Source organism: Pan troglodytes, chromosome 17 (genome assembly GCF_028858775.2).
Source record: "Pan troglodytes isolate AG18354 chromosome 17, NHGRI_mPanTro3-v2.0_pri, whole genome shotgun sequence".
Lineage (NCBI taxonomy): Eukaryota > Metazoa > Chordata > Mammalia > Primates > Hominidae > Pan > Pan troglodytes.
Window position 1 is genome coordinate 82,567,763 of NC_072415.2, and position 24,165 is coordinate 82,591,927.

Here is a 24,165-nt window from a genome sequence, read left to right on the forward strand (position 1 = left end):
GAGTATCCTCCAGGATTATTCTGAATGTTATTTTTTAAGGACTACAAGCTCTTTCTGCACATCGAGGGCATCTTCAATTTTCTGTCACCATCCTTAAGCACACTGTCTGTTCCTTAGGCTGCTATACATAAATGTTGTGAAATGAAAATAAAATATCTACACTCTGTTCCCAGAAGAATAGATCATTTTTATAAGTCCTATAACTGCTTCTTCCACTTAAGAGTTTACAATTTCAGAGCAAAAACTGTGCTATGACATCCTGACATGGTGCTTGGGAATTAGAAAAGAAGATAGTATCACATTTTCATGTCCTAAATTTGTTTTTCAGTGATAATCTCCTCTCTGAAAGAATTATAAAAGAAAATTAGCAATTTGAAGATAAATATTACATAGAATAATATACTTTTAAGGCTGGAGGGAATCTTTAAGATCCATGTAAAAATATTGCAAATGAGGGATTTTAGTAGTAAGAAAAATTTGCCAATTTTTACTCAATTAGTTTGGCTATTTTTATATATTCTTTTTCCTATGATAATATTGTCATTGTGTCAGTTCCACAATAATGCTGCACCCAGAATCACAAGAAATGTTTCTTTTTGGTATAAAGTGAAGAAAATGCCCCTGTATCCTAGAGGACTTTTGAAGACACAAGAGATTAATATAAGTATTTTTAAATGAATAAACTTAGATCAAACAGACTTCAGCAAAATATTCAGGAGTTTCACATTCCAGATTATTACCAATATTCTTCTCCAACTCAGTGTTTATTGCAACCTGATATGAATTCAAAAGAAGTCAGCATTCCTGAAGAAAGCGGGTGAACAGCAATAAAAGTTACATTCATTACTAGTCAGGTTGCAAGACTAGTAGTGGCTCATTAATTAGTAGCTTCCATTTTGCTAGGATAGCCTCAGTGCAAAGCAGCATTCTAACCCTGGGGAGTCCTGCTGTAGGCATTAAGAAGAGAGAATGAAGATTTCTTTTCCAAATTAAGTTGTCAAGGAGCTCATTTACACTACACAGTGAGCGTATGTGGGCGAGCTGATGAAGATGATGATTTATGATGCTATAGACACTTGAGTAATTCTGGTGATGGAAATCCGCAGCAAAACCCACTTAGGATGATAAAACAGAACTCCTATTATCTGTAGGAGGCAAAATCACGTGGCTTTTGCCCTTACAAATTTCAAGTTACCCCACTGGGTATGGGAATGCAAGGAAAGCTCATTTACTTATGATTCATGTTTTGGCATAATGCTATTATACAGACTTGCATACATGCCCATTTTTTAAAGTTTACATCTATTGGATCTTATAAAGGATTTTTAATATGATGTCTTCTTTTGGGGACTGGTGATTTGGGGACTAGATCTGTCCAGTCACATCATGGATAGCTATGTAACAAAGCAGATGTTTAAAACATCTTCAAAAATTGTAGCCATCCATCTGCAAAGGCAGTAAACATGCCTTTTGGTGAGATCTCTCTGCAAAAATAAGTTTCAAAATGCGGGGCAAATACACAAACACATTTGACTAATAATTGTGGACAACCTCAGCTAACTTCTTCATAGTGTATCATAGGAAAAAAGATACAGAGCACAAAGAGCATAAAATGATAAAACCAAAGCAAAATTTGTATTTTAACATACTTCAGTATATTTGGTGTGCTTGCTCTTTAAATGTCAAGAGAAAATAATTTCAAGAGTCTCATGAGAATTAACAGGCTTTGATATTAAATTTAAAAATATGTTTGTAATATCCCATTTTAGTAGCAAAGTGCCAGCTTTAGAAATAGAATCCCAATGACAAATAAATCTCCATATAAGCAAGGCAAAAGGGCAAAACTCATTGTAGTTCTACAGTTAATCTTTCTACATTTTTACAAGAGTTTTCACACAGTACTCAATAAAGCCTTTAGAAGGATTCACTGTAAGCTACTTCTATGAGTTCCCCATCTTAAATGTAATGTAAAAGAGCCTTTCATTCATGTGTATCTGTGTGTTAGGTTATTATATACTTCTTATGCTGTCGAAATATAAACAAACATTCACTACTTTATTCACACAAACATTATATCTCATTGCAACATTTTTCCTTATAAAAGATTGCAAAATTATGGTCCTACAAATTGACAGAACATTCTTTGCTCCTTTCGCGACATCTAAAGTATTCTGGAGCAACCAGCGCTTTTGTTTTGCTTGCATAAAATAATTTATCAAACTTTCCTCTCACATATTTCTAGATTCCAGGAGTATGTGGCCAACCCCTGTAGTTTATTTTGTATTTCTATGCCAAAAATTCAGAGGGGGAAGTTCATGTATTTACAAGCAAACAGTATTTATATGATAGTTACTAATTATGTGACCATTGTAATTTCTTGATGGTAAGAAAATACTACAAATAAAGTTAAAGATTCAACAAATATTTTTTGCTTTATATATATTTTCTAATTCTTCTGATGCTTAATATAATTAGATTTAGCTTTAAAATTTAAACAGGTAAATCTATGCATCTATGTAGTCTCTACAGGATTCTGTGAGTTTTTATACTAATATTCAATAAGTTTTTATCACTTTTACTCTGAGCAGCTATCATAAGCACACACTTTAAAACTGTAATTTCACATATACATGAACATATAAATCAAAATTATTAGGATGCAATGAAGGCTCAGAAATTACAGATAGTAAACATAGTTTCTCAGGACCTAGAGTTGACTCACCAAGGTTGCGATTTAAATTAGAATATATTTTAACTTAAAAAATTGTGTTTTATAAGCATTTACAATTTAGTAGGGCTAATATTTAATCAGCCAAGGCAATTTACTGTTATAATGCCATAACATTACTACCTCATTTTTTATTTGTGTTAAAAATGTTACAGTTGTATATTTTTATAAAATGTTGGCATTCCACACGGAAGCAGAGAGCTGAACTTGAACCACACAGGACAGCCAAAGAATATAATTGAGAATTGAGTTAATATTACAACATATAGATTTTGATATCATCACCCCTACAATCAAATGAGACAAAATTCTAACCCAGTGCTACAGTTTTAATAGTCTATTGAGAAGTATGGATATTTACTTTCAAAAAATTGTCCTTCTGTCAGTCATATTAAATTTTTTCATAAATTGCATGTTAAAAATATGCTTTTGCAGAAACACCCTCCCTGCCAAGAACACACCCCATGTTATCCTGGTGCCTTCCAGCTTTCAAAGAACTTCTGTGCGGTCCTCACAGCTGTCCTGTGAGGTGGGGGACCTTGCAGGGCTACTGCCCTCACCCAGATGAGAAAACCGAAGCTCAGAGATAGGGCTCAGATGGCCTTTCAGATGTTACAGAAGCCTCTCTTTTTTTTCCAATTAAAAAAATACATATTTTACATTTTGATCTGACCTATATATTTTTGTAGACAAAACACAGGAGCTTCAGATGCCTCATAGATCCTCAGCCAAATAGAACCTTGGCAGATGCTGCAGGGGATAAGAAACCACTTTAGAGACACTAGCAGCATGGCTCCTTCCTGAGGCAGGTTTTGGAATCCATCTCAAGAAAAAAAAAAAAAAAAAAAGAGGAAGATGAATAACTAAAGTAGAATAATCAGGATATCATGTTTTTTTCTAACACAAAATAAACTCCTGAAATATACTCTTGTTTAAATTGGTCTACTTAATAGCTTATTAGACAGGATAGCCCAATAACAACCTATATGTAATAAAGGTGTAAATACAAACATACATATGTTATATATGATTAAGTGATAGAAGTAACAAGTACTCATATACGCTTCAATCTGTGGCATATTATATTGTCCTCTAACAAGGTTTCCTGTTTGTTTGAAATTGAAGATAAGTTTAAGGAAATGAGGGAAAAAGGACTAAAATAACCAAGAGCAATAAACCATATTCCAGCATTCTTCTTATTATCAGCCTTGATAAATAATCTTCTTATTTAGAAGTACGTCTCCTAATCCCAGAGCCAAGGTACCCCTAATGCTCTTTTATTGATGTTTTTCCCTCATAAAATGCACCAGCATTTTAATTCAAATAAAATTCTGCATCCCATTATGCTCTTCATCTGAGGACAGTAAAACTTAGACCCTTAGTCAAACTATACATTTTGTCATTTATATAATCCCCACTGAATTTCTTCTTCAAAAATGGAATCTAATTCCTCTCCATCCTCACACACACATTTTTGGAAACAACTTATGCGCTTAAAATGTTAGTTTCTTTTATATCAGTGTTCACTGATGAAAATACTGGATTGGAACTTGCACCACATCAAAGATGACATGTGATAAAAGCAGACTGCCTAGCCCTAAAACCTTCTTAAGCTGTCTTTCTCACATATCTCCCCCAAGATCTTCCTTTTCAAAAAATATATATGTATAAACTGAAATATATCTAAGTGTACAATATCCATCCATACCCACAGCCAGGTCTGCACATACCGGTGTGTGTGTGTTTGAGAGTACATTTTTTACAGAGGCACTGTATAGATTTATCTTCCCCAGGTCCTTGACAGTTGGCCTTTATATCCACACATTTTGGGAGTTGGGAGACAAAGTGGAGGATGACAGCAAGCCAGACATCAAACCCATTTATTCTGAATCTTAAATTATGACTTTTATCATCAATATTTTGGTTACATTGTTACACAAAGAACAAATTAACATCTGGTTTGAGGTCTCCTTTTTGATTGCTTTGGGATTAGTGACATTTCCTTGGCATATGAATTACACACCCATCAACTCTCAGCTGTGTCTTAATAATGTTGTATGAGATGCCAAAACAAGAAGGATTTGTAACAGTGCTCCTGGGGTACCTCCACCAATATCTTTAACCACAGTGACTTCCAGGTGGCTTCTCGCCAGGTGCATGCAGGAGAGTGTCAATGCATCCCTTTCCTGGGCAGATCAAAAGAGGATCCGGAGGAAGAGGAGCTTGTCTGTTGGCTTTGAAGCACCTGATCACTGTGCGCTCACTCAGAGGTGGATCCAAATAAATTAAATCACCCGCTGAGAAGTCACAGCACACGTGGCAAAGAAACAGTATGTTTAGGGGACTTGGTCATTACAGCCTCCATTCCCAACTTATATGATTCAGGACCACTCAGGAACACCAGGTTCTTAAAGGATTCTGAAGTATAAATTAAAAAAAATGCAGGTTGCTATTAATAGTTCTAAAGGTGCATCTTAGAATCTCTTTGAGAGAATAAGCAGAATTGTCCATTGTGTTACTTTTACTTTGATAAACAGATACTTTTTGTTTAGTTTGGTCTCGTCTAAAACAAAACATACAGGTATTTTAATGTTTTGTTTTGTTTGGTCTTATCCAGGAATTCTATATTTTCTCTCCCCAACCCCAGCAAGAAAAATAAAAGTGGGGTTGAGGAGGGAGAGCTGAGTGTGGAAAGAAAAGTAAAGCTTTTCAAGAAAAAACACAAACAATACAAAACAAAAATTGCAGTCCAATCGTGCAAAATTTGCTTCTCTGGATAAAGCACTTCTTGACAGGTTCACAATGTTCCCATCCCCTCCCAAGTCCTCCCAGCCACATGGTGGGGGGAAGAATACAGAATGAAAGTGAAACCATTCTTTTTCTTAAGGCTATACAGACACACACAGAACACACGTCAAGGACTGTCCAGCAGGTGGTTCTTTGCTGGGCTCCTGCTTCAAGCCCTGACTGCAACCTGCAGCCCATCCTGGAGTCAGGAGCTCTCCTTCCATTGGGACGACAATACAACATACAAACAAAAGAGGTCCATGGTTCCAACAATAAAATCCGATATTGACTTTACAATCACAGGTACAAATTGCTCAAATCGATAATTTCATTTCTCCTTAAGACCTTGTCATCTAAAACTAATTAGAGGCCAGGTTCCCGAGGAATTGTCAGTATTCCAAAAAACAAAAACAAAAGTACTGGAGGTTTCAAAGGAAATCATTCTTCTACTGCAACAGTCTGACGGAGGTTGGAAACAAGGTGCCCAATTCCAGCAAGTTCAGGGTGTTTTAAAGGGCGGAGTCCTGGGTCCAGTTTGCCATTCCCCCACCATCTAGGGGGCTCTGTGTTTATAGAGGAAACACCAAGAAGCCCGAGAATGTGGAGTATTTCCAGCCCCCCATGAGGTTGCCTCTCTCAAGTTTGAGATGCACTTTGTCTTCCCTTTCCATGAGCAGCAGCACGCCATTGCTAGCAGCTTCTCTGGTGACATCCTGGTCTCCTGCAAAGGCCGAGATCACTGGGTAGCCATTCTGCATTAAACTGACCTAAAATGCAGAGAGTAGAGCTCAGCAGACCATAAAGCACCCAACTCCCACACACTGTTCTCTCCTTTGCCAATATCCCCACTCCCACCCCCATCCTTCCCTTAGAGTACACATCAGGGGAGCCTGACAGTGAGCACTCCCAGCTAGTTCAGAGCCACATCACCCCCTGGACAGACCAGTACCCTGTTTCCCTCAGCCTCAGAGACCAGGTGAAGGGGCCTTTAGCAATGGGGAACTATTAACTCAAACCTGAAAGGATCCAGTTTCAAATCTACCCACCTGGATGGTTTGTCTGTTATACACTTTGACCACGTGGAAGCTGAAGCTATAAATCCCTTTTCTCGGTGCTACAAATATACTGGAAGCAAGATCAAAGTGGTTGCCAATATTTACTAATACCTGAAAAAGAAGAGGGAACACAGCACACAATAGCAAGCCCCTCCTCGGTGTATGTTTTCATCATCCTTGGATAACCAGCAACACTGCCTCCTTCATCAGCGGCTGGGAACACAAATTCAGCTTCCTCAGCATTCTGGCTTTCCCAGGAAGGAGGCAGTGCTGAAGTTAAAAGATTCTATAGCAGGAAGTAATCTCAAAGGTATTTTAATAAATTGTAACTAATCAAGATTTCTAAAGCATATTTTAATTATGCATTCAAAAACTGGCTGTGAATTTTGTAAGTTGAGGGGCAGGGCAGAGAGAAAGGAATCGAAGATGGTAAGTTTGTTAAACAAATCCTAAATTGAGTCCAGGGAGGTCTGTGGGATTATGGGGGCATCAACATGATGCCTTGTTTGACCAAAAAACGAACAAACAAACAAACAAACAAACAAAAAAAGTTCCATTCTGAGTGGGTAGAGAAGCGGCTATGGGGCAAGAGGCCAATTAAAGGAGATCACTTCTGTAAGTTCAAGCTTGGGACCTAACTTCACGTGCTCCCAGAGACAATGGGCTCTGTGAGGTTTGGATCTCCAGTGTTTTTTAGTGCCTGGCACACTCTGGACGCACACAGTAGGTGGTCGATGATGGGTGGTGAATGAAAGACTTGTGTAGAAAAACATTTGCTACTCCTGTTTTTCCTTAATTTTCCCTGAGCAATGTGCTGCTCCCTTGCCTGAGCCATGGTGCCCTGTAAATGAGCTTGAATAAATAGAGAACCGGCAGCTTGGACATCCTTAGCTTAAGCTAATGGGAACTCTACAACATGCAAAACAATGACAAAATTAGCCACCTGGAATGAGCGCATGACCCTGCAGATGGCTTTCCTCAGATAAAAGGGCAGGGGTGAGTGTTTCATAAGCAGAATTTCAAGAGTGGCGGGACCCCCGTGATGACCCAGTTTCTTTCAGATGCTCAACACAGACTCTGGCCACTTTGTCTGGATGCTGTCTCCATCCTCCTCATCCATAAATGCACAACTGCTTTATAATAAGATGGCCTGCCTTTTAAAACAAACAGCCAACAACAACATCAAAATCCTGGGTTTAAGATTTTGTTACCTAATGGGAATACAAACTTCAACTGGAATACCTTTGCTGTTATTTCTTACACGCTCATTATAGATGAATAACATGCAATTCCCAGCGCAATGTGAAATGCTGCCAATGACGATCGCCGAAATGACTTGTGAAATATGCCTGTTTCAGCTTCTTCAACCCAGCTGTGAGCACCACTTCAGCTCCACTCAAGGGCAGGACTGAGACAGACACTCTGGGTTCCATTGTTAAGACAAGCACCTCGGGATGCCTATTCTCAGTCTCACAAGGCTATGCTCGCTGTCTTCCTTACAAAGCTTTTAGAAAAGAATAAAGCATTCTCCATTTAAGCCTCTGGAACTGCTTCTTCCTTTCACCTCAACTCCTTCACCTCAATTTTACATTCTGGAAACTGATAAATTCAGGTAGAATTTAGCCCTGCTGTAGATGAAAGAACACCCAACCAGACCCTGAAAAGCAGACCTCAGCTCCTCATTAACTGGGGAGCCAGAGAAAGATTGAACGCACCCTGCCATAGTTTGCTCATGTATAAAATTAGAATCCTGCTACTACTTATCCTGCCCTACATCACAGAGCTTTCTTGTTACACAAATGCAAAGGTGGATATAAAAATGCTATGAAAACTTTGCAAGACATTGGTAAGCGAATAATAATAATATAACAATAACTGCACGTAAAGGAAACCTTACTAATAGAGTATTAGTTCCCAAATGCCTATTCCATTGCTGTCTCATTTGGACATAATCACAATAAATAATTTTACATTTTGTAAATAAAAATGAATTAAAGAGACATATGCCTTCCCCTGCCAAGAAAAAAAAACCTCAAATACTTGACGCTTAACAGTAATTAAGAAAGAAATACGCTGACTTAGAGTCAAGAGTGTGTGTGTCTGTAGGTTTATGGTTATTAAGTTTAAGAGTTGCCTAACAGACCAAAGGAAAGTCAATTAAACACGTACAGTAAGCCCTGGTAGGTTGTCAGTGACTGCCAGGCGCCCCATTCTGTGGGAAACACTTTGGTAAAATGATTAGGTAATTAGCTAATTGGCTAAAGCTTGGAAACCTCTATAATGTTTTTTATTATTTTTCTGAAAAACAACAGAAACCAGGCGAGCAGGACACAAAAAGAAGGTCATAGCCTTTAACCCTGAGCATCAATAACCCGGAGAAGGGTTTAGAAAGGCCTGATCATATCTCTGAACCTTCTGCCTTGAACCAAATGGCATAAGTTAAGTGGCTTAAGGTGACGTAAGTCACTGCTCTTTTAAAAAAATTTGTACCAACACACTGTTCATGTATACACTGTATATATTGCATTTGCTTATGGTATATATTTCATTTACTATATATTTTACTTACACAATCACAATATTTTGTTTTGTATTTATATATCCATCCCTGTTCTTCCTCACTTTTTTTTTTTAAGATAAACATCCCTTCCCCAATCCATTCCTCAAAATAAGCAATAGGAATGTATTTTCCAAATGCTGTCAGAGACTTGGGAAGACTCCTTTCGTGAGCGTGGAGAGTTTTAAATGCACTCAATCCTTCAGGTGGCCACCTGGGTGACTGAAGACCATCAACCACACCGCCGTGAAAAGTAAAACGTGCAATGCTTCCTTTTGGGAAACATATTTCAAATCTTTAGGTTTACGGAACTCTTAGAAAGCTTAGACAGCCTTAAGGGACTCTCAGTCATCCAAGTGCCAAGTTAGCTGATCATTTAAAAGTTTTTAAAAAGCCAAAATGTGGAAAAGGGAAAGAGTAGGAGTGCGTTCTATGAAACGGGAGGAAAGAGAGTAGCAGGGCAGAGGGGGAGGACAGAGCCTGGGAACTCCACGTCCAAGAAACCTGAACCCCAGCCCGCGCGCGCAGGTCCCCGCCCCTCTCCCCGGGCTGGGGGCGGGGTGGGCAGGCCGGCGGCTGACCTGGTCGAAATAGATGGTCATGGTGCGGTTGCTCATCTCGGACGGCTCGTGGTTGGTGCTCCGCGTGGCGGAGAAGGCCACCTTGGCGCTGCCGGAGCGCACGGAGATGCCTAGGGAGGAGGTGACGGCGCCGTCCGCCGACGGGCTGGAGTCGCACACCACCAGGCACTTGCCCTCCAGCACGATGGGCTCCGTGTCGTTCTGCGCCCGCACGGGGCAGCAGGCGGGCAGTAGCAGCAACAGCAGGGCCAGCGCCACCCCCAGGCAGGATCCGCAGCCGCCCGGCTCGCGCAGCGCCCCCCGGCGCCCGGGCATCATCAGCCGCAGCCCGAGTGGCCCCCGGCCGGGCGCCTGCATCGGGACTGGTGGGAGGCGGCGCGCGGGGGTGGAGGCCGGCGGGGGCGCGAGCGGCGCGGAAGGGCGCGAAGGAACGCGCGGAGCCCGCAGCAGCCTCCGCGGGCCTTCGTCCCCCGCTCTGACGTTCAAGGCCAGGGTCGTTCTCAGAAGAAAGGCGCCTGTGAACCTGTCAGGGCACAGAACCCAAAGCCTTACACCGGGAGGTGGAGCCACCGGGAAGAAGGGGGACTGGGAGCAGGTGCCTGCGGCTCGGGGGTTCTCCCCGAAGGCCACCCCCTTGGTCCCGCGCACAGCCAACCCGCTTTCCGATCTGGCACAACAGGTCCGGAGAAACGCCCGGGCGCAGCTGGCAGCGCATCCCTGAAGGCTCCCGAGCGGCGCGCGGGGCTGCGACGAGGGAGGGGGCCGCGCTTCTGCAGGTCCTCGTCGCTAAGACGGGCCCCGAGACCCTCAGAAGGCGTCACCGCCACCCCGCCCATTCACCAGCGCGGAGGGGGCTAAGACGCAGGCAAAGAAAAACCTACGAATGCTTGCCTTCTCGTCTTCATCTCACAGCATTTCCTTGGAGCAGCACCAAGGAACCCTTTTCCTTTCCCTTGTTTCCCTGCTATCCTCTATTTTTCAATCCTCGAGATGTTTTTAAAGTCCATTTAAGTCCCTTTGGTACAGATTTTATCTATTTTCCACCCACAGAACAAATCCCAGGAATCTCCTTGGGGCGAATAAGATTAATAGGGGGGAAATGACACCACACACACACACACATACACACACACACCGGCAGTAAAACCAAACACCCACTTCCAAGGTCCCTGCAGCCACTAGCGAGCCCCCTTGGTGAAACCCCTGGGATTCCTCTCTTAGGCGAAGGACCGATTCCAACGACGGAATCCCAGGCTTGGCTTATTCTCCAGCTCTGGTTTCCAGACCACGGGGATTCTCTCTTTCTCAGCGGGGCGGCAGCCCCTGCAGGTTTCTGCGAACTTACGCGCCCGTCTGCACTTTTGCCCGGTCCCCGCTCCTCCCAGGAAAGCAGACAGGCCATTTCAATACCAGCCCAGAGACTCACAGAGAAGCCGCCCCCTCGCCGCCCACAGCCTCCCATTAACTCTTCCAATATTCTTTCTAAGAACAGAGAAGTTGGCTCTTGATAAATATCCGCTGTCCGCAGCCCCGATCCTACATGATTTCTCTTCTCTCTCGCCACCTCCCCCACCCCTCGATCTGGACCAGGGAGAGTCTTGGTTAAAATCCACGCAGAAGGCGCTTGCATGCGGAGGGGAGGGCAGGTCGGGGGTGGTTACCTGGAACATCCATGCTGGGCGAGCTCCGCTGTCCGCGAAGTTGCTCTGCTTAGAGAAAATGAGGCGAGTGGGAGCTGTCGGGAGGAGGACACGGAGCGCGACCCTGCTCCCAGCGCGTGGCCAATAACCGCGCCGCCCCGCCCTGCCGCTTTCCCGCGCCAGCCTGCGCCGCTTCAGGGGTGCACCACGCCCCGCGCGCCCGCTTAGGCGCCGCGCCCGGGACCGGGAACCCCGCGTCTCGCCCGGCTCAGCGCCCCGCGCTGTGCGCCCAGGTGCCTCCAACCCCTGGGCTTCGCGCCCGCACCGCTGCCTGGGGCCCCTCGAGCTCCCGCGCTCAGCGCGTCCGCAGCGCGGCTCCCTCGCGGCTCCCCTCGGCCCCGCAGCCCCGCCACTCTCCAGAGGGCATAGCCGAGCGCTGCCGCCTCCCTAGGACTCGGAACCTTCCCTGCTCCCAAGCCCGCCGCACCCTCCAACGCCCGGGTCCTGCTCACCCAAACGCCCAGAGCAAAATACTCCCAGACGTCTCTTTTGAAAATTAGGCACCCTTAAAAGCACCGGTCGCTTCTCTTCTTTTAGATTCTTTCTTTTCTTTCCCCAATTCCCTCCAAGTCTTAATATTGAATGGCGTGACCACTTTCATAATGACAGGAGCGAAAAAAAAATAAGTTAAAAAAAAAAAAAAAAAAGAAGAAGACTGGGATGGCTGGGACGAAGAGAAGAAAAAAAAAAAAGCTTGAGAATTTGATGATTTAGGAGCTGTGGTTCCAGAGTCCCCAGTTGGGGAACTGTCCGGTTCCCGCAGGGCTAGAAGAGGGGCCTCCGGCCCGGGTCTGTGTGTCTGCTCCTCTGGACCTCGGACTGGTGGAGCGGCTGGCGCTTGCGCTTATTTATTAAATTGCGGTGTCCGCGCTCGCTCAAAGGACCCGGGGAGACGCGCTGGGTTTCCCAGCTGCGCCTGGAGCGCGGCTGAGGGCGCAAACACGGACGTGGGGCGCCACCTGCGGGTGCCCGGGCCTCCCTGCCGCAGGCTGCGGACCGGCGGACTCCGACAGAAGACGGGGGAGTCCCGGCCGCAAGGCTGAGGTTTGCTGATGGTCTTCTTTCACCCCAAAAGCAGCGCTGACCTCTGCAATAATAATAATATAATAATAATAATAATGATAGCAACCACAAGAAGAACAATAATGACCAGTATTCCCGGTATCCTTCAGTACTTTTACTCCTGGCAAAACCAAGCAGCACGCCGCCTGATTTTCCGGATCTTCACTGATCTAACAAACAACTCTGCCAAGATGATAAATGCTGCGGTGAGGTTATCATCGGTTATTATCGTCGGCACGACGTTTGCACAGACAACTGGGCCGTATAGTTTATGCCGGTCTAAAAAAAAATCAATATTTAAATCTACACTCTGTAGCCTGATTTTTTTTAAAAACATGGTTAAAAAATACTTTGTCCTTTGACATGCATTATATGTCTTTTCTGATAGGCTAATAATAATAATAATAATAAAAAAAGTTAGCCAGTGCTGTTCATTAGAGCATCTGTATTTCTTATTCCTCCAGACTTCACACTGAACCCTCTTCCCTTTGAAGATTTCAGCAGTGTCTGATTCCACCTTAACAAACGGAGGTCTTTTCAGGTAGGGGGTTTTGAAGGCCTTATTTTCCCACAGGCCCTCTCACCGCTATTCTCCCCATTTAGAACAGAAGTGCCAAGGCATCATCTCTAAGCACTGGAGATGAAATTCACGATCAGTTCAACTGGAATGGATATGCAGAAAGTCATTGCACACTGCTGGGTGAGACAAAATATTTAGTATGGGTGTAAGGATGTGATTAAAAGTACCTCTGAGCCAAATGCTTCCTGGTTAACCTAGCATGCAAAATAGTAGAAAATATACAATACTTCCAAAATCTCTCATCCTCCTAAGCTATACTCACTGTAAAGTAAATGTCATACTTCAACACTTTTGTACCATGCTGGAGATAGGTACTGGCATTTGCCAGGATGCTTTTTCAAATCCACCACAGTTTGCCATGTTTTGTTACCATTTTTGTGAGTCTAACAGAGTGGAAATGCACTCTTACTTTCAAATAGTTATTTTATTCCACTATTTCATCCATTTGATAGTGTCTTACTGTCAAAATAAGCCCCCATCCATCATTCCACCATAGAGAGAACTGATGTAAGTGTAAGCATAGATAGCAAAGAACACTAGATATTTGAAAGACATGTGAGACACAGACATAATTAGACCAATCTGGGGATGCTAATTTATAGCAATACCTCTCACACATCTATAAATCTTTAAATAGCAACTCTACTCAGCATCTTTCCTCAATACTGTAAGCATTCCGTTTGACTAATATAAATGCAAGCACACATGAACTATCATCATCAACATTGGGGGAAAAAAGAAAACCACTTACTATGTGGCAACGTAAATGTTTGAATTATATATATGTAGAGACACCTTTAATCTATGTGACTTATTGGACTAAGTTATTGAAAAAAGCTATAAGCATTCTTATATAATAAACAGGTTAGGTTTAATTTAGACTAGAGATTATTTTAGAAGAAACCATAAAAGATAGCAAATTGACAGAGAAGCAGATTACTTATTCATTGATTAATTAGTTTTTCACATAAGAAGATATTAAAGTCGGCCAGGCGCGGTGGTTCACGCCTGTAATCCCAGCACTTTGGGAGGCCGAGGCGGGCAGATCACGAGGTCAGGAGATCGAGACCATCCTGGCTAACACGGTGAAACCTTGTCTCTACTAAAAATACAAAAAATTAGCCGGGTGTGGTGGCGGGCGCCTGTAGTCCCAGCTACTCGGGAGGCTGAGGCAGGAGAATGGCGTGAACCTGGGAGGCGGAGCTTGCAGTGAGCCAAGATCGGGCCACTGCAGTCCGGCCTGGGTGACAGAGCGAGACGCTCTCTCTCAAAAAAAAAAAAAAAAAAAGATATTTAAGTCAAGCGTTGGAATTTTAGCTTGTAAATATGCTTGGAAATTTTTTAAGAAAATGTCTAAGATTTAAAAGCAAAAGTTTTTCTAGTTATCTCAGGGATTCCTTTTTCTCTCCCTTTTCCATGTTAATAATTGTTGCTATTACTACTAGAACATTAATAGTGGACATTCCCACAGACAATAACAATGACAGCCATTTATGGAACACCTGTGGTGTGTGAGATAGTGCACCGTGTCTTTTGTCTGGGATATAACACGATTTAACACCCACAGCAACCCTGTGGTAAAGACAGGTTTTCACACAGAGCTGAAGAGGAACATATTCTAATATTAGGGAAAAATGTGGGAAGGGGAGACGCTGGGATAATTCAAGTACCCTTCCTCTCATTTTTTCTAAATATTTGTCTCTCATGGAACTTAAATTTGAGTTCTTTGGGTATAATCTATCTCTGAAATACATCTTCAGCATGCATTATAGATTTACTGTTGGATCCATCAATTCCACCACTGAGTATCTACTCAAAGGAAAAAAATCATCGTATGGAAAAGGATACCTACACTGCTAGGTTTACTGCAATACTATTCACAGTAGCAAAAATATGGAATAAATCTAAGTGTCCATTAACAGATGATTTGATAAAGAAAGTGTCACACACACACACACACACACAATTGGAATACTACTCAGCCATAAAAGGAATGAAAAGAATGAAATCACGTCTTTTGCAGCAACATAGATGGAACTGGAGGCCTTTGTCTTAAGCGAAATATCTCAGGAAGTCAAATACTGCATGTTTCCAGTTATGAGTGGGAGGTAAAAAATGTTCACACATGAACAAAGAGAGCAGAATAACAGATGTTAGAAGCTCAGAAGGGCAGGAGGGTAGAAGGATGTTTGAGGATAAGAAATCACTTAGTGGGTACAATGTACACTATTTGGGTACCCGTGTAAGAAAATGGCACATGTACCCCCTAAATCTATTTTTAAAATTAAAAATTTTAAAAATTCTATTATCCAGGAGGTTGTAGAAAATCAGTAATATGTAGCTAAAGCAATTTCTAATTTTTATTTATTTTTTTCTTTTAATGTAATTGTATAGCTTTAGTTTTAGAATGAGCTACAGGTATGATTTTAAGGTTTTTTATATTTGGATTATTTTGAGTAAACATAATATACATAAATAATATATTTTTATCTAGAAGGGAATTTCAGAAAAAAGAAAATGCATGATTTAAGGAAAAAACTTGTGCTTTTGTATCTGAAAAAATTTATATGAGGTGATATATCAATGTGTATTTCCCTCTCAAGTGTTCTCCCGTAGAAATAAAATATAAAGGTATGCTGTATTTTTGATCGTTTAGTAAAGTTTTAAGTCCAAGAGTTGGAAGCGAACTTTAAGCACATACATAACCATTTCAGCTTTCCAAAATATGTTTTCTTTTCAAATTGTCCTTTAACATCCGGCGATTGTTCTGCTCGCTCTTACCAGAAGACATACCTACATCCTCAAGAAGCAACAGATCATAGGGTACGATGAATTAAAGGAGTGAAAAGCTGAAGGTTTAGGAAAGAACCATCTGAGAGGCTCTGTTTTTGAAGAAGCTTAGAGATCTGAGTGTGGTATCGGTGTCTGGAGTTGTTGATCTGGAGGCAGCAGAGTTGAGAGGACTCCTTGTCACCATCTCCTCAGTGCGTGCCACTAAGCTGCCTTCCATTGCCTTAGGGATCTGCCATCAGAATGTATTCTGACTGTGCTGCAGCCACAAACCAGATTACAGATGTGACTGTTAATCCAGGTCAGAAGAAATGTAACTAAAATATTGCCTAGATCTAGATCTGAATAGGACCTTTTTGTTGTTTCCAAAACTATTCGCTAGCACTAACTAGTTATTTTATACTTGATATTAATTCTTGATCTTGAGACTACTCTTTTTAATCTACGAGAAAGTATATGGATTTCCCCTCAGGATCTCATCCTCTCCAATAAGCCTAAACATTTGTGAAATTTCTGATATATCTGAGGAATACATTACATTGCACCATCATTTCTCTTGAGCAAACTTGAACCATACAGGGAGGTAAGGAAAAACCTCAATGAATCAAAATGCAGGAAGGCTCAGAAACAGCTGATAGCAATCAGTGCTGATAAGTCAGAGGGTGGAGAGATAGCTCAGTTTAAGGGCTGGTACTATTGTACGGAGTTTATGGAGAAGATGGGCTACGGAGGCGGGGGAAAGAAAAGCACTTTCATTAGTGAAATGATATTCACACTAAATTTCCTAGACGTTGAAGCCTAAGCAACTAGAACTATTTTACCTACCTTTCAAAAATACTAAAATAAAAAGTTTGTATCATGGAAAATAACATAACACACATTGCCTTATTTGAAAGAGAAATTTTCTTTCTCTTTTTTTTTTAATTTTGTAAATCCTCTATGTGCCTTTAGGGAGATTTCAGTGAATATTAAGTATTAAATTAAGTTTTGCTTTAATTCAAAATGTTATTTGAGATGTTCTGCACAGAATAGCTTTTAAATGATAGACTAATACTAACCTATTCCATGATTTATTTTTGTGCATTAAATATTCCCCTAAAATGATATATGGCTATATTCTTAATAGGTACCTCATGTTGTTTGCAGCTCTGCTATGGTGCCTATATTGTGTCCTGTATGCCGATGGGTAATGCAGGGCACAGTGTAAGAGTAACACATATACATGTCTTTCACACCCATAAACCGTAATTTCATTGCAAACAAGTACCGTGATATTTTATTTTGCTGTTTTTCAACACATCTAGTATAGCATCTTTACTTTTTGAGAGTCCTCTATTTAAACATTGATAAATTTATTCTGATGCTTATTAAATACAAATTTTAGGTGTTTCTACCATGTATCTTCATACTCACTTTCAGACATGTCTAATGGGTAAAATGTTTATATATATACACATCTATACATATATATGAAATGAAGAGAAAATTGTTGTTTAGTTACCCTACCAGATTGAAGATACCTTTATTTTATTGGTGTATGTTTTGGTTTATAGAGGTTTCACATTCTCTAGACTGGTCTGGGAGATTCTGGGGTATAGCCAGAAGACTGGACACATTTTAATCCTGTGCTTCCCTTTGTTGTCTTTTATATTTCTGAGAGATCTAAATCTTGCTTGAAATAGAATTGACTAAAAAATGACAGAATTGGGTGGACTAAAAGTGTCACTAAGTCTTCAGAAATGGAAGATCTACCATGCTTGGGCTCCTTGAACACACCCCATCACTGAAGTCTATATGTCTGCATGGAGCTGGACTAACGTGTGGGTCTCTGTGTGTATACACAGGTGAGGGATCTGTTTCAGAGAAATAAGTCAAAAAGTACCCAGCATTAATACTGTAACCATGCTGAGATTATTCATATGCATACATTACATGAAATTATATGAACACCATTATACATATAAACACATATTTATCATTTAGGTTAATATTAATTAGCACGGCTTAATATTTCATTAAAGAAATAAATTGTCCTTACCTTCTTGACTCACCTTAGGGAATGTGAATGCTCATCTGAAGCTTTAAACTTAGAAGGCCAACTTTTTCTTTTGTGATTTTGAGATTGTACAGTTGGGTTGACCTTTCATATCAAAAAGTTAACTACTGGTTGTTTCTTTGTGTATGTGATTGTGTTACCCAGTTCCTATGTTCTCTTAGCCTTTTCTTTCTCATTTATCTAACCTGTTTTGTCAGCGTTTTCTGAATTTCACTGTTTATTAAAATGTCCAACAGAGCAAGATACTTTTTTTTTTTTTTTTTTTTTTTTGAGACAGACTTTTGGTCTTTTTGCCCAGGCTGGTACGATCTCGGCTCACTGCAACCTCTGCCTCCTGGGTTCAAGCAATTCTACCTCAGCCTCCTGAGTAGCTGGGGTTACAGGCATGCACCACCAAGCCCAGCTAATTTTGCATCTTTTAGTAGAGACAGGGTTTAGTCATGTTGATCAGGCTGATCTCGAACTCCCGACCTCAGGTGATCCACCTGCCTTGACCTCCCAAAATGCCAGGATTACAGGCATAAGTCACTGAGCCCTGCCAAAATACTTTTTTTAATAGAAGAAATAGATTTAAATCAGCTTATCATACAAATATCTAATATTTATATTTTTTCAAAATACATAAAAATCAAGAAACTCCTTCCTTAAACATGTCATTCAAAACAATCCTTTCTGTAATACAAAAGCTAACAATCTTGGTAACAGAAAAATAAAATGGAACTCACAAAACGTGAAGTGAAAGCCAGTGACATCCACGTTCTCCTTTTTCACAAAAGATGTTGAGATGCTCACTAAAATTATGAAAAAGAAGTACATCATTTCCAGGTACATAGCGAATTAATAATATAATTTTAAATAATATATTTCCTTTTAAATTACTGAAGAAAAAAGAAATAAAGAAGGCTAGCGATAGTGAGCTAAATCCCCATCTTTTAAGCAGAAAATAGACATTGAATAAAGTTGACATATTTGTAAGTAGGCATATAATCATTTGATTTTGACTTTGGGAAATAGTAGGAAAAAGGGAAACATTGCGAAAATTGTTTCAGAAGAGGTTACTAGTGGAATTAGGGAAGTGTTAGGCAAGTGATTGTTATTACTATTATTTAATCCTATGTGTCTCTGTATTTTTAAATTTTCCACCACATGGATGCCTTACTTTGGAAATGTTTTTCTAAATGACATAACGTTATTTTCTCATATATGTGCATATGTGAATTTTGTGCAAAATGCTGCTGAGAGGAAAACATTGGATTTTACAGAATGGATTCCACAGGAGCAGAAAAGGAGGACTCACAACAGGAGACCAGAGGGGAGAAACTGTCTCGGTGCTTGTCTCTCCCTGGGCTTCACTACTCTGATTTACGTGTTCACAAACAAAACACTGAGCTGGATCTCAGGGCTCAGCAACTCCAAAGAGGACTTTGGGAAATACAACGACAAGTGCACGGGTGGAGTGGGAATCTGCCCCGGTCCTTCAGGGGCTTTGTCCAACATGTCAATGAGGGAAGGAGCGATAAACTTCTTTTTGTGGGCATAAACAGAAAATAAGAAATATAGCTCAGGAAAAATAGTAAATATCCCAACAGACAAAGGTTACTACATAGACTAACAATTTGTGATAGATAGATAGATAGATAGATAGATAGATAGATAGATATGAAAACAGATTATACGTGTACATATATATTACAAATGTGTGCATATTTTTGGTTAGGTTACTCAACAAAACCTTACTTTAAATAAATAAGTAGAAAATATAATTTTAATGATTGGAAAGCTCAGACAAATCCTTATGTTTAGATAATTTCAGCAAAAGAGCTAATTCATCATTTGGTTGATACACAATCTAACCGTAGGAAATTTCCTAATCCTGGTCATAGAATGGGGGAAACCGTGGAGCAATGAAAAGAGGACAGGGTTAAAGGCCATAATTCATGCCTCGAAAGCTGAAAACATTATAGAGTGACAAAAATCATCAGACTATTAACTCTGATTGATGTTATAAACTCTGATCAAAGATCTGAACCGGGAGAAATTCGAAACATTTGGCTAAAACGAGACTTGAAGACAACTGTCAGATTCGTTTTTCAGCTTATGCCTAGCCTTCATTGCCATGCCTGGGTGCAATCTGATTATATTACATGAAGTGCATATTTCCATAATGAAGAACTAGTGTAGCATCCTTTGGTTCTCAATCCTGCAGGGAAAGAATTAATAACGAATCACATAATCTCTTCTATAATTTATTTTTCATAATCCTTAGAGTGTAATATGATGAAGAATGTTTAACGAATTAAAAATTATAAGATTATTCTTATTTGCTGTTTTCATTACCCTTTTTTTTTTTGTTTTGGTTTGACTCTGATTAAAGCAGTCAAATTGAAATGTATTATAAAAGTTGTAATCTATTATGCCTGATTTACCTAGAGTATGTTTGCAAGAAAGTGACAAGAATAATTTTTAAGAGAAAAATAAACATTTTCTTTAGCCAGCCTTTTAAATTTCTGCAAAACAAAAAAAGTATATGAAAAAGGGGTTTTTTGATGGTGATTTTTGAAGTTATTCTAACTAGAGAAATTGTTCCCTTTCCTTTCAAATTTCAAGTATTGGAATTAAGTTCTGGAGTTTAGAATTACTATTTTAAAATGGTATACATTATGTTAATTAGCCTAATGTAATCATTCCACAGTATATACATGTATCATAACACCATATTATATCCTATATTTGTCAATTAAACATCTTTAAAGTGGTTCATATTAAATAATTGTTCCCAATAACCTGAGTATATTAAGTGAGAAGATTGACATAAAAAAACTCAGCTTAAATAACACAAAGTAAAAAAAAATTGAATGCCTGCAAAGGAAAAAAAAAACTAAAAACTCAGTGACAAAAAGTTACATACGATCTCTAAATACGCTTAGCCAAAATTTCAGGCAAAGTCCTCAATAAAAACGTTAAAGAAAAAAAATTGAAATGTGTAAAAGTTCATCTCTTACCATTGCAACCCCTATTCATTTCCCCCTTGCTGATATTGATTAAAAAGAAAAAAAATTAGTGGCCTGGTGCGGTGGCTTATGCCTGTAATCCCAACACTCTGGGAGGCCTAGATGGGCGGAACACTTGAGATCAGGAGTTCCAGACCAGCCTAGGCAACATGGTGAAAACCTGTCTCTATTAAAAATACAAAAATTAGCCGGCATGGTGGCACGTGCCTGTAATCCCAGCTACTTGGGAGGCTGAGGCAGGAGAATCACTTGAACCCAGGAGGTGGAGGTTGCAGTGAGCCGAGATCATGCCACTGCACTCCAGCCTAGGTGACAGAGCGAGATTCTGTCTTTAAAAAAAGAAAAGAAAAACACAGAGAGAGAGAGAGAGAGAGAGGAAAAAAAAAAGCACATAACTGAAGGCACAATGCCGTGTTTAAAATAGGGACCGGGCTTCACTCTAAAGGTGCCCTCGGCTGGAAAGCCTGCTGGTGGTCAGAGATCTCAGAGCGCACGCACCTATTTTCAATATGTGTTCAAAAATCTGTCGTGGTTGCTAAGGTATTCAGTTTAAAGAAACTAGATAGTTTTTGAGGGGGAGGGAGAATTTCCTATTGATGAAAATGAAAGAAATTCACTGTGAATATGTGTTTGACTATGTGTGTGTGGGGGTGTGTGTGTGTGTCAGAGAAGCAGAAAAAGTATGAATATTAGGTTGAGTTGTTGCCATTGAAAGTAATGGCAAAACAGCAATTACTTTTGCACCAACCTAATACAATCTTAATTTATGAATTATAGAATTTTATATACAGTAATCTACTTTTTCCATTTAACTTATCATAAGCAGTTTTAAAATGTACTTTATGTTCAAATCTGAAATTAATCAGTAACAACTTGAAAATTCCTTCTCTCTACAGAAACTGGAACTTGAGCAAAATAATGTGACTCATTCATGACCTTGTAGCAAAGTGATAACCATGTTATCTAAAATTCAACGAACACCTACTATGAGCTCAGCACTTTAGATAAACGTCTTACAGAGAAAGTCGGTAATTCTAGTCCCTGAACAAGTTCCCTCTGAGCACAAGGTATTAGCACTGTGGGGCATCCTGTTGGTTATGTGGAGCAGGATGGCTTCAGGTGAGGCTTGAGGGAAGTGCTTCCTGTTTCTGTAGCTCTGGGCTGGTGACAACCCCCCCCCCTCAGTTGAGCCATTCTTCCTACCACACCCACTGGCAATGTTTGGGATGGCAGGTGCTCCATTAGCCTGGGTCCCAGGCTGAAGAGGTAGGGGATAGGACCCCTAATTACCTGTCCTGTGCATGTAGCATAAGGAAAAAACAAGTTGTTTTCATAATGAGTTGTTAAATTGCAGCACACCCCACTCCATGCTGACTGGAACACACACGTTACTTCACTTCCTCTTTTTAACCAGCTAATAAATGTGGAATTCTTTTACTAATTGTAATAATGCAGACACAAAAAAGAAAAAGAAAACACTTAGGGAGATAGGATAACTCTTCCAAATAAATAAATAAGAATGTCAGGTCTGCAATTCTAAACCTGGCATCAATATTATCCATTTTCTATCTGTCTATCAGTGAATTTTCTGCCACATACATGTGAAATTTCAGTTAGCAATAGCTGTTTACTATTATCTGAAAGAAGGAGCAGAAGGAAGGAAGAAAAAACACAGATAGAAAGAAAGAGAAAAGAAAAGAAAATTCCTCCTGCACGCTTAGAAGGCCTGTTGCCTGCATTTGGTGTGGTTGGAGGAAGAGGTGGTAATTGCTCAGCATAAAACAGTCCTTTCCTGTCTCTATTTCTGCTGCACAGCAGTAAACATGCAGGAGAGTTATGGAGCAATGAAAAGACTTTGCTAGTGAGACTACTGGTTCTAAGACTCAAGGTAAATGAGGGTGTTTCTTTAGCTTATCTTGAAAAAAATAAGAAAAGTGGAAATTAAACCAACTTAGACCAAATTACTGATAGGTAGATTCTCAGCGTATTATGATGCCCAGGAGTGGAAAGTAGAGAACCATAATGAAAGGCTTGAAACAAGAAGCAGGGGTCAGGAAAAAAAAACTCTTAAAACCAACAGAGTAATAGCTAAGGATCTGAGAAAAGAGAACCAAATTATATGCAGACATAGGCTTTTAAACCACCTCATAAAAACTGAAAATGTTTTCATCATTCTTACGCTGACATCTAAAGAGTAATTGAAGAAGAGAAATATATTATTTTCTATCTTCTATCATGTCAAGTGCTTTGAAATCTACTCAGTTTTTCTCCTACAATATCTCGAATGCAGTGCTTACCATTGTTTACCAATGTACCATGCAAACAAATAAAAATATGACAAATACAGTATATGCTATTTAATTTGCTTTAATTTGAATTTTAAATCTTTGATTTTCTCATAAAATGAACTCAAACTGAATGAAAATGATAAAGCAAAATAAGATGCGTATGTACCACATTTTCTTTATCCAGTCTCTCATTGATGGGCATTTGAGTGGATTCCATGTCTTTGCTATCATGAACAGTGTGGCAATGAACATACATGTGCATGTATCTTTATAATATAATGATTTATATTCTTTGGCTATATGCCCAGTAATGGGATTGCTGAGTCAAATGGTATTTTTGTTCTAGATCTCTGAGGAATTGCCACACCATCTTCCACAATGGTTGAAGTAATTTTCATTCCTACCAACAATGTAAAAATGTTCCTATTTATCTGTAACCTTGCCAAATGTGGTACATATACACCACGGAATACTATGCAGCCATAAAACAGAATGAGATCACGTCCTTTGAAAGCACATGGGTGGAGCTAGAAACCATTATCCTCAGCAAACTAATGCAGGAACAGAAAACCAAACACCACATGTTCTCACTAGTAAGTGGGAACTGAAAAATGAGAACACATGGACACAGGGAGGGGGAAGAATACATACTACAGCCTTTTCAGGGGTGGGGTGCAGGGAGAGAGCATTAGGAAAAAATAGCTAATGCATGCTCGACTTAATAGTGAGGTGATGGGTTGATAGGTACAACAAGCCACCACGGCACATGTTTACCTACGTAACAAACCTGCACATCCTGCACACGTACCCTGGAACTTAAAATAAAAATATGTTTTTTAAAAAAGTAAGCACAAGAGTCCAAGCATAAGAAAAACAGGCAGGCTGGATGGGCTTTTCCAGCACAGAGTGCTGGCAGAAATGAATAGCTCTCATGAAATACGTCACGGAAGGTTTCCTAAAGGAGCAGAGT

At 40.2% G+C, this 24,165-nt stretch overlaps 1 protein-coding gene across 6 annotated transcripts in view; it reads right to left on the reverse strand.

The window, feature by feature from the left end:
• Window positions 1-4,591: 4,591 nt before the first annotated feature.
• CBLN2 (cerebellin 2 precursor) overlaps window positions 4,592-24,165 on the reverse strand; it is a 100,056-nt gene continuing 80,482 nt past the window's right edge. For 2 of the 6 annotated variants that reach the window (XM_063795862.1, XM_063795861.1), the window contains exons 2-8: window positions 18,622-18,687; window positions 17,892-18,431; window positions 11,861-12,495; window positions 11,370-11,414; window positions 9,709-10,231; window positions 6,562-6,681; window positions 4,592-6,282 (exon numbers count right to left, since the gene is read on the reverse strand). In XM_063795862.1, the coding sequence (XP_063651932.1) occupies window positions 6,085-6,282; window positions 6,562-6,681; window positions 9,709-10,065 (675 nt within the window). In that variant the 5' untranslated portion in view covers window positions 10,066-10,231; window positions 11,370-11,414; window positions 11,861-12,495; window positions 17,892-18,431; window positions 18,622-18,687 and the 3' untranslated portion in view covers window positions 4,592-6,084. Of the gene's footprint in view, window positions 6,283-6,561; window positions 6,682-9,708; window positions 12,496-17,891; window positions 18,432-18,621; window positions 18,688-24,165 lie in introns of all 6 variants that reach the window. The other 4 variants (XM_063795859.1, XM_063795857.1, XM_063795860.1 and 1 more) reach the window with 3 other exon arrangements.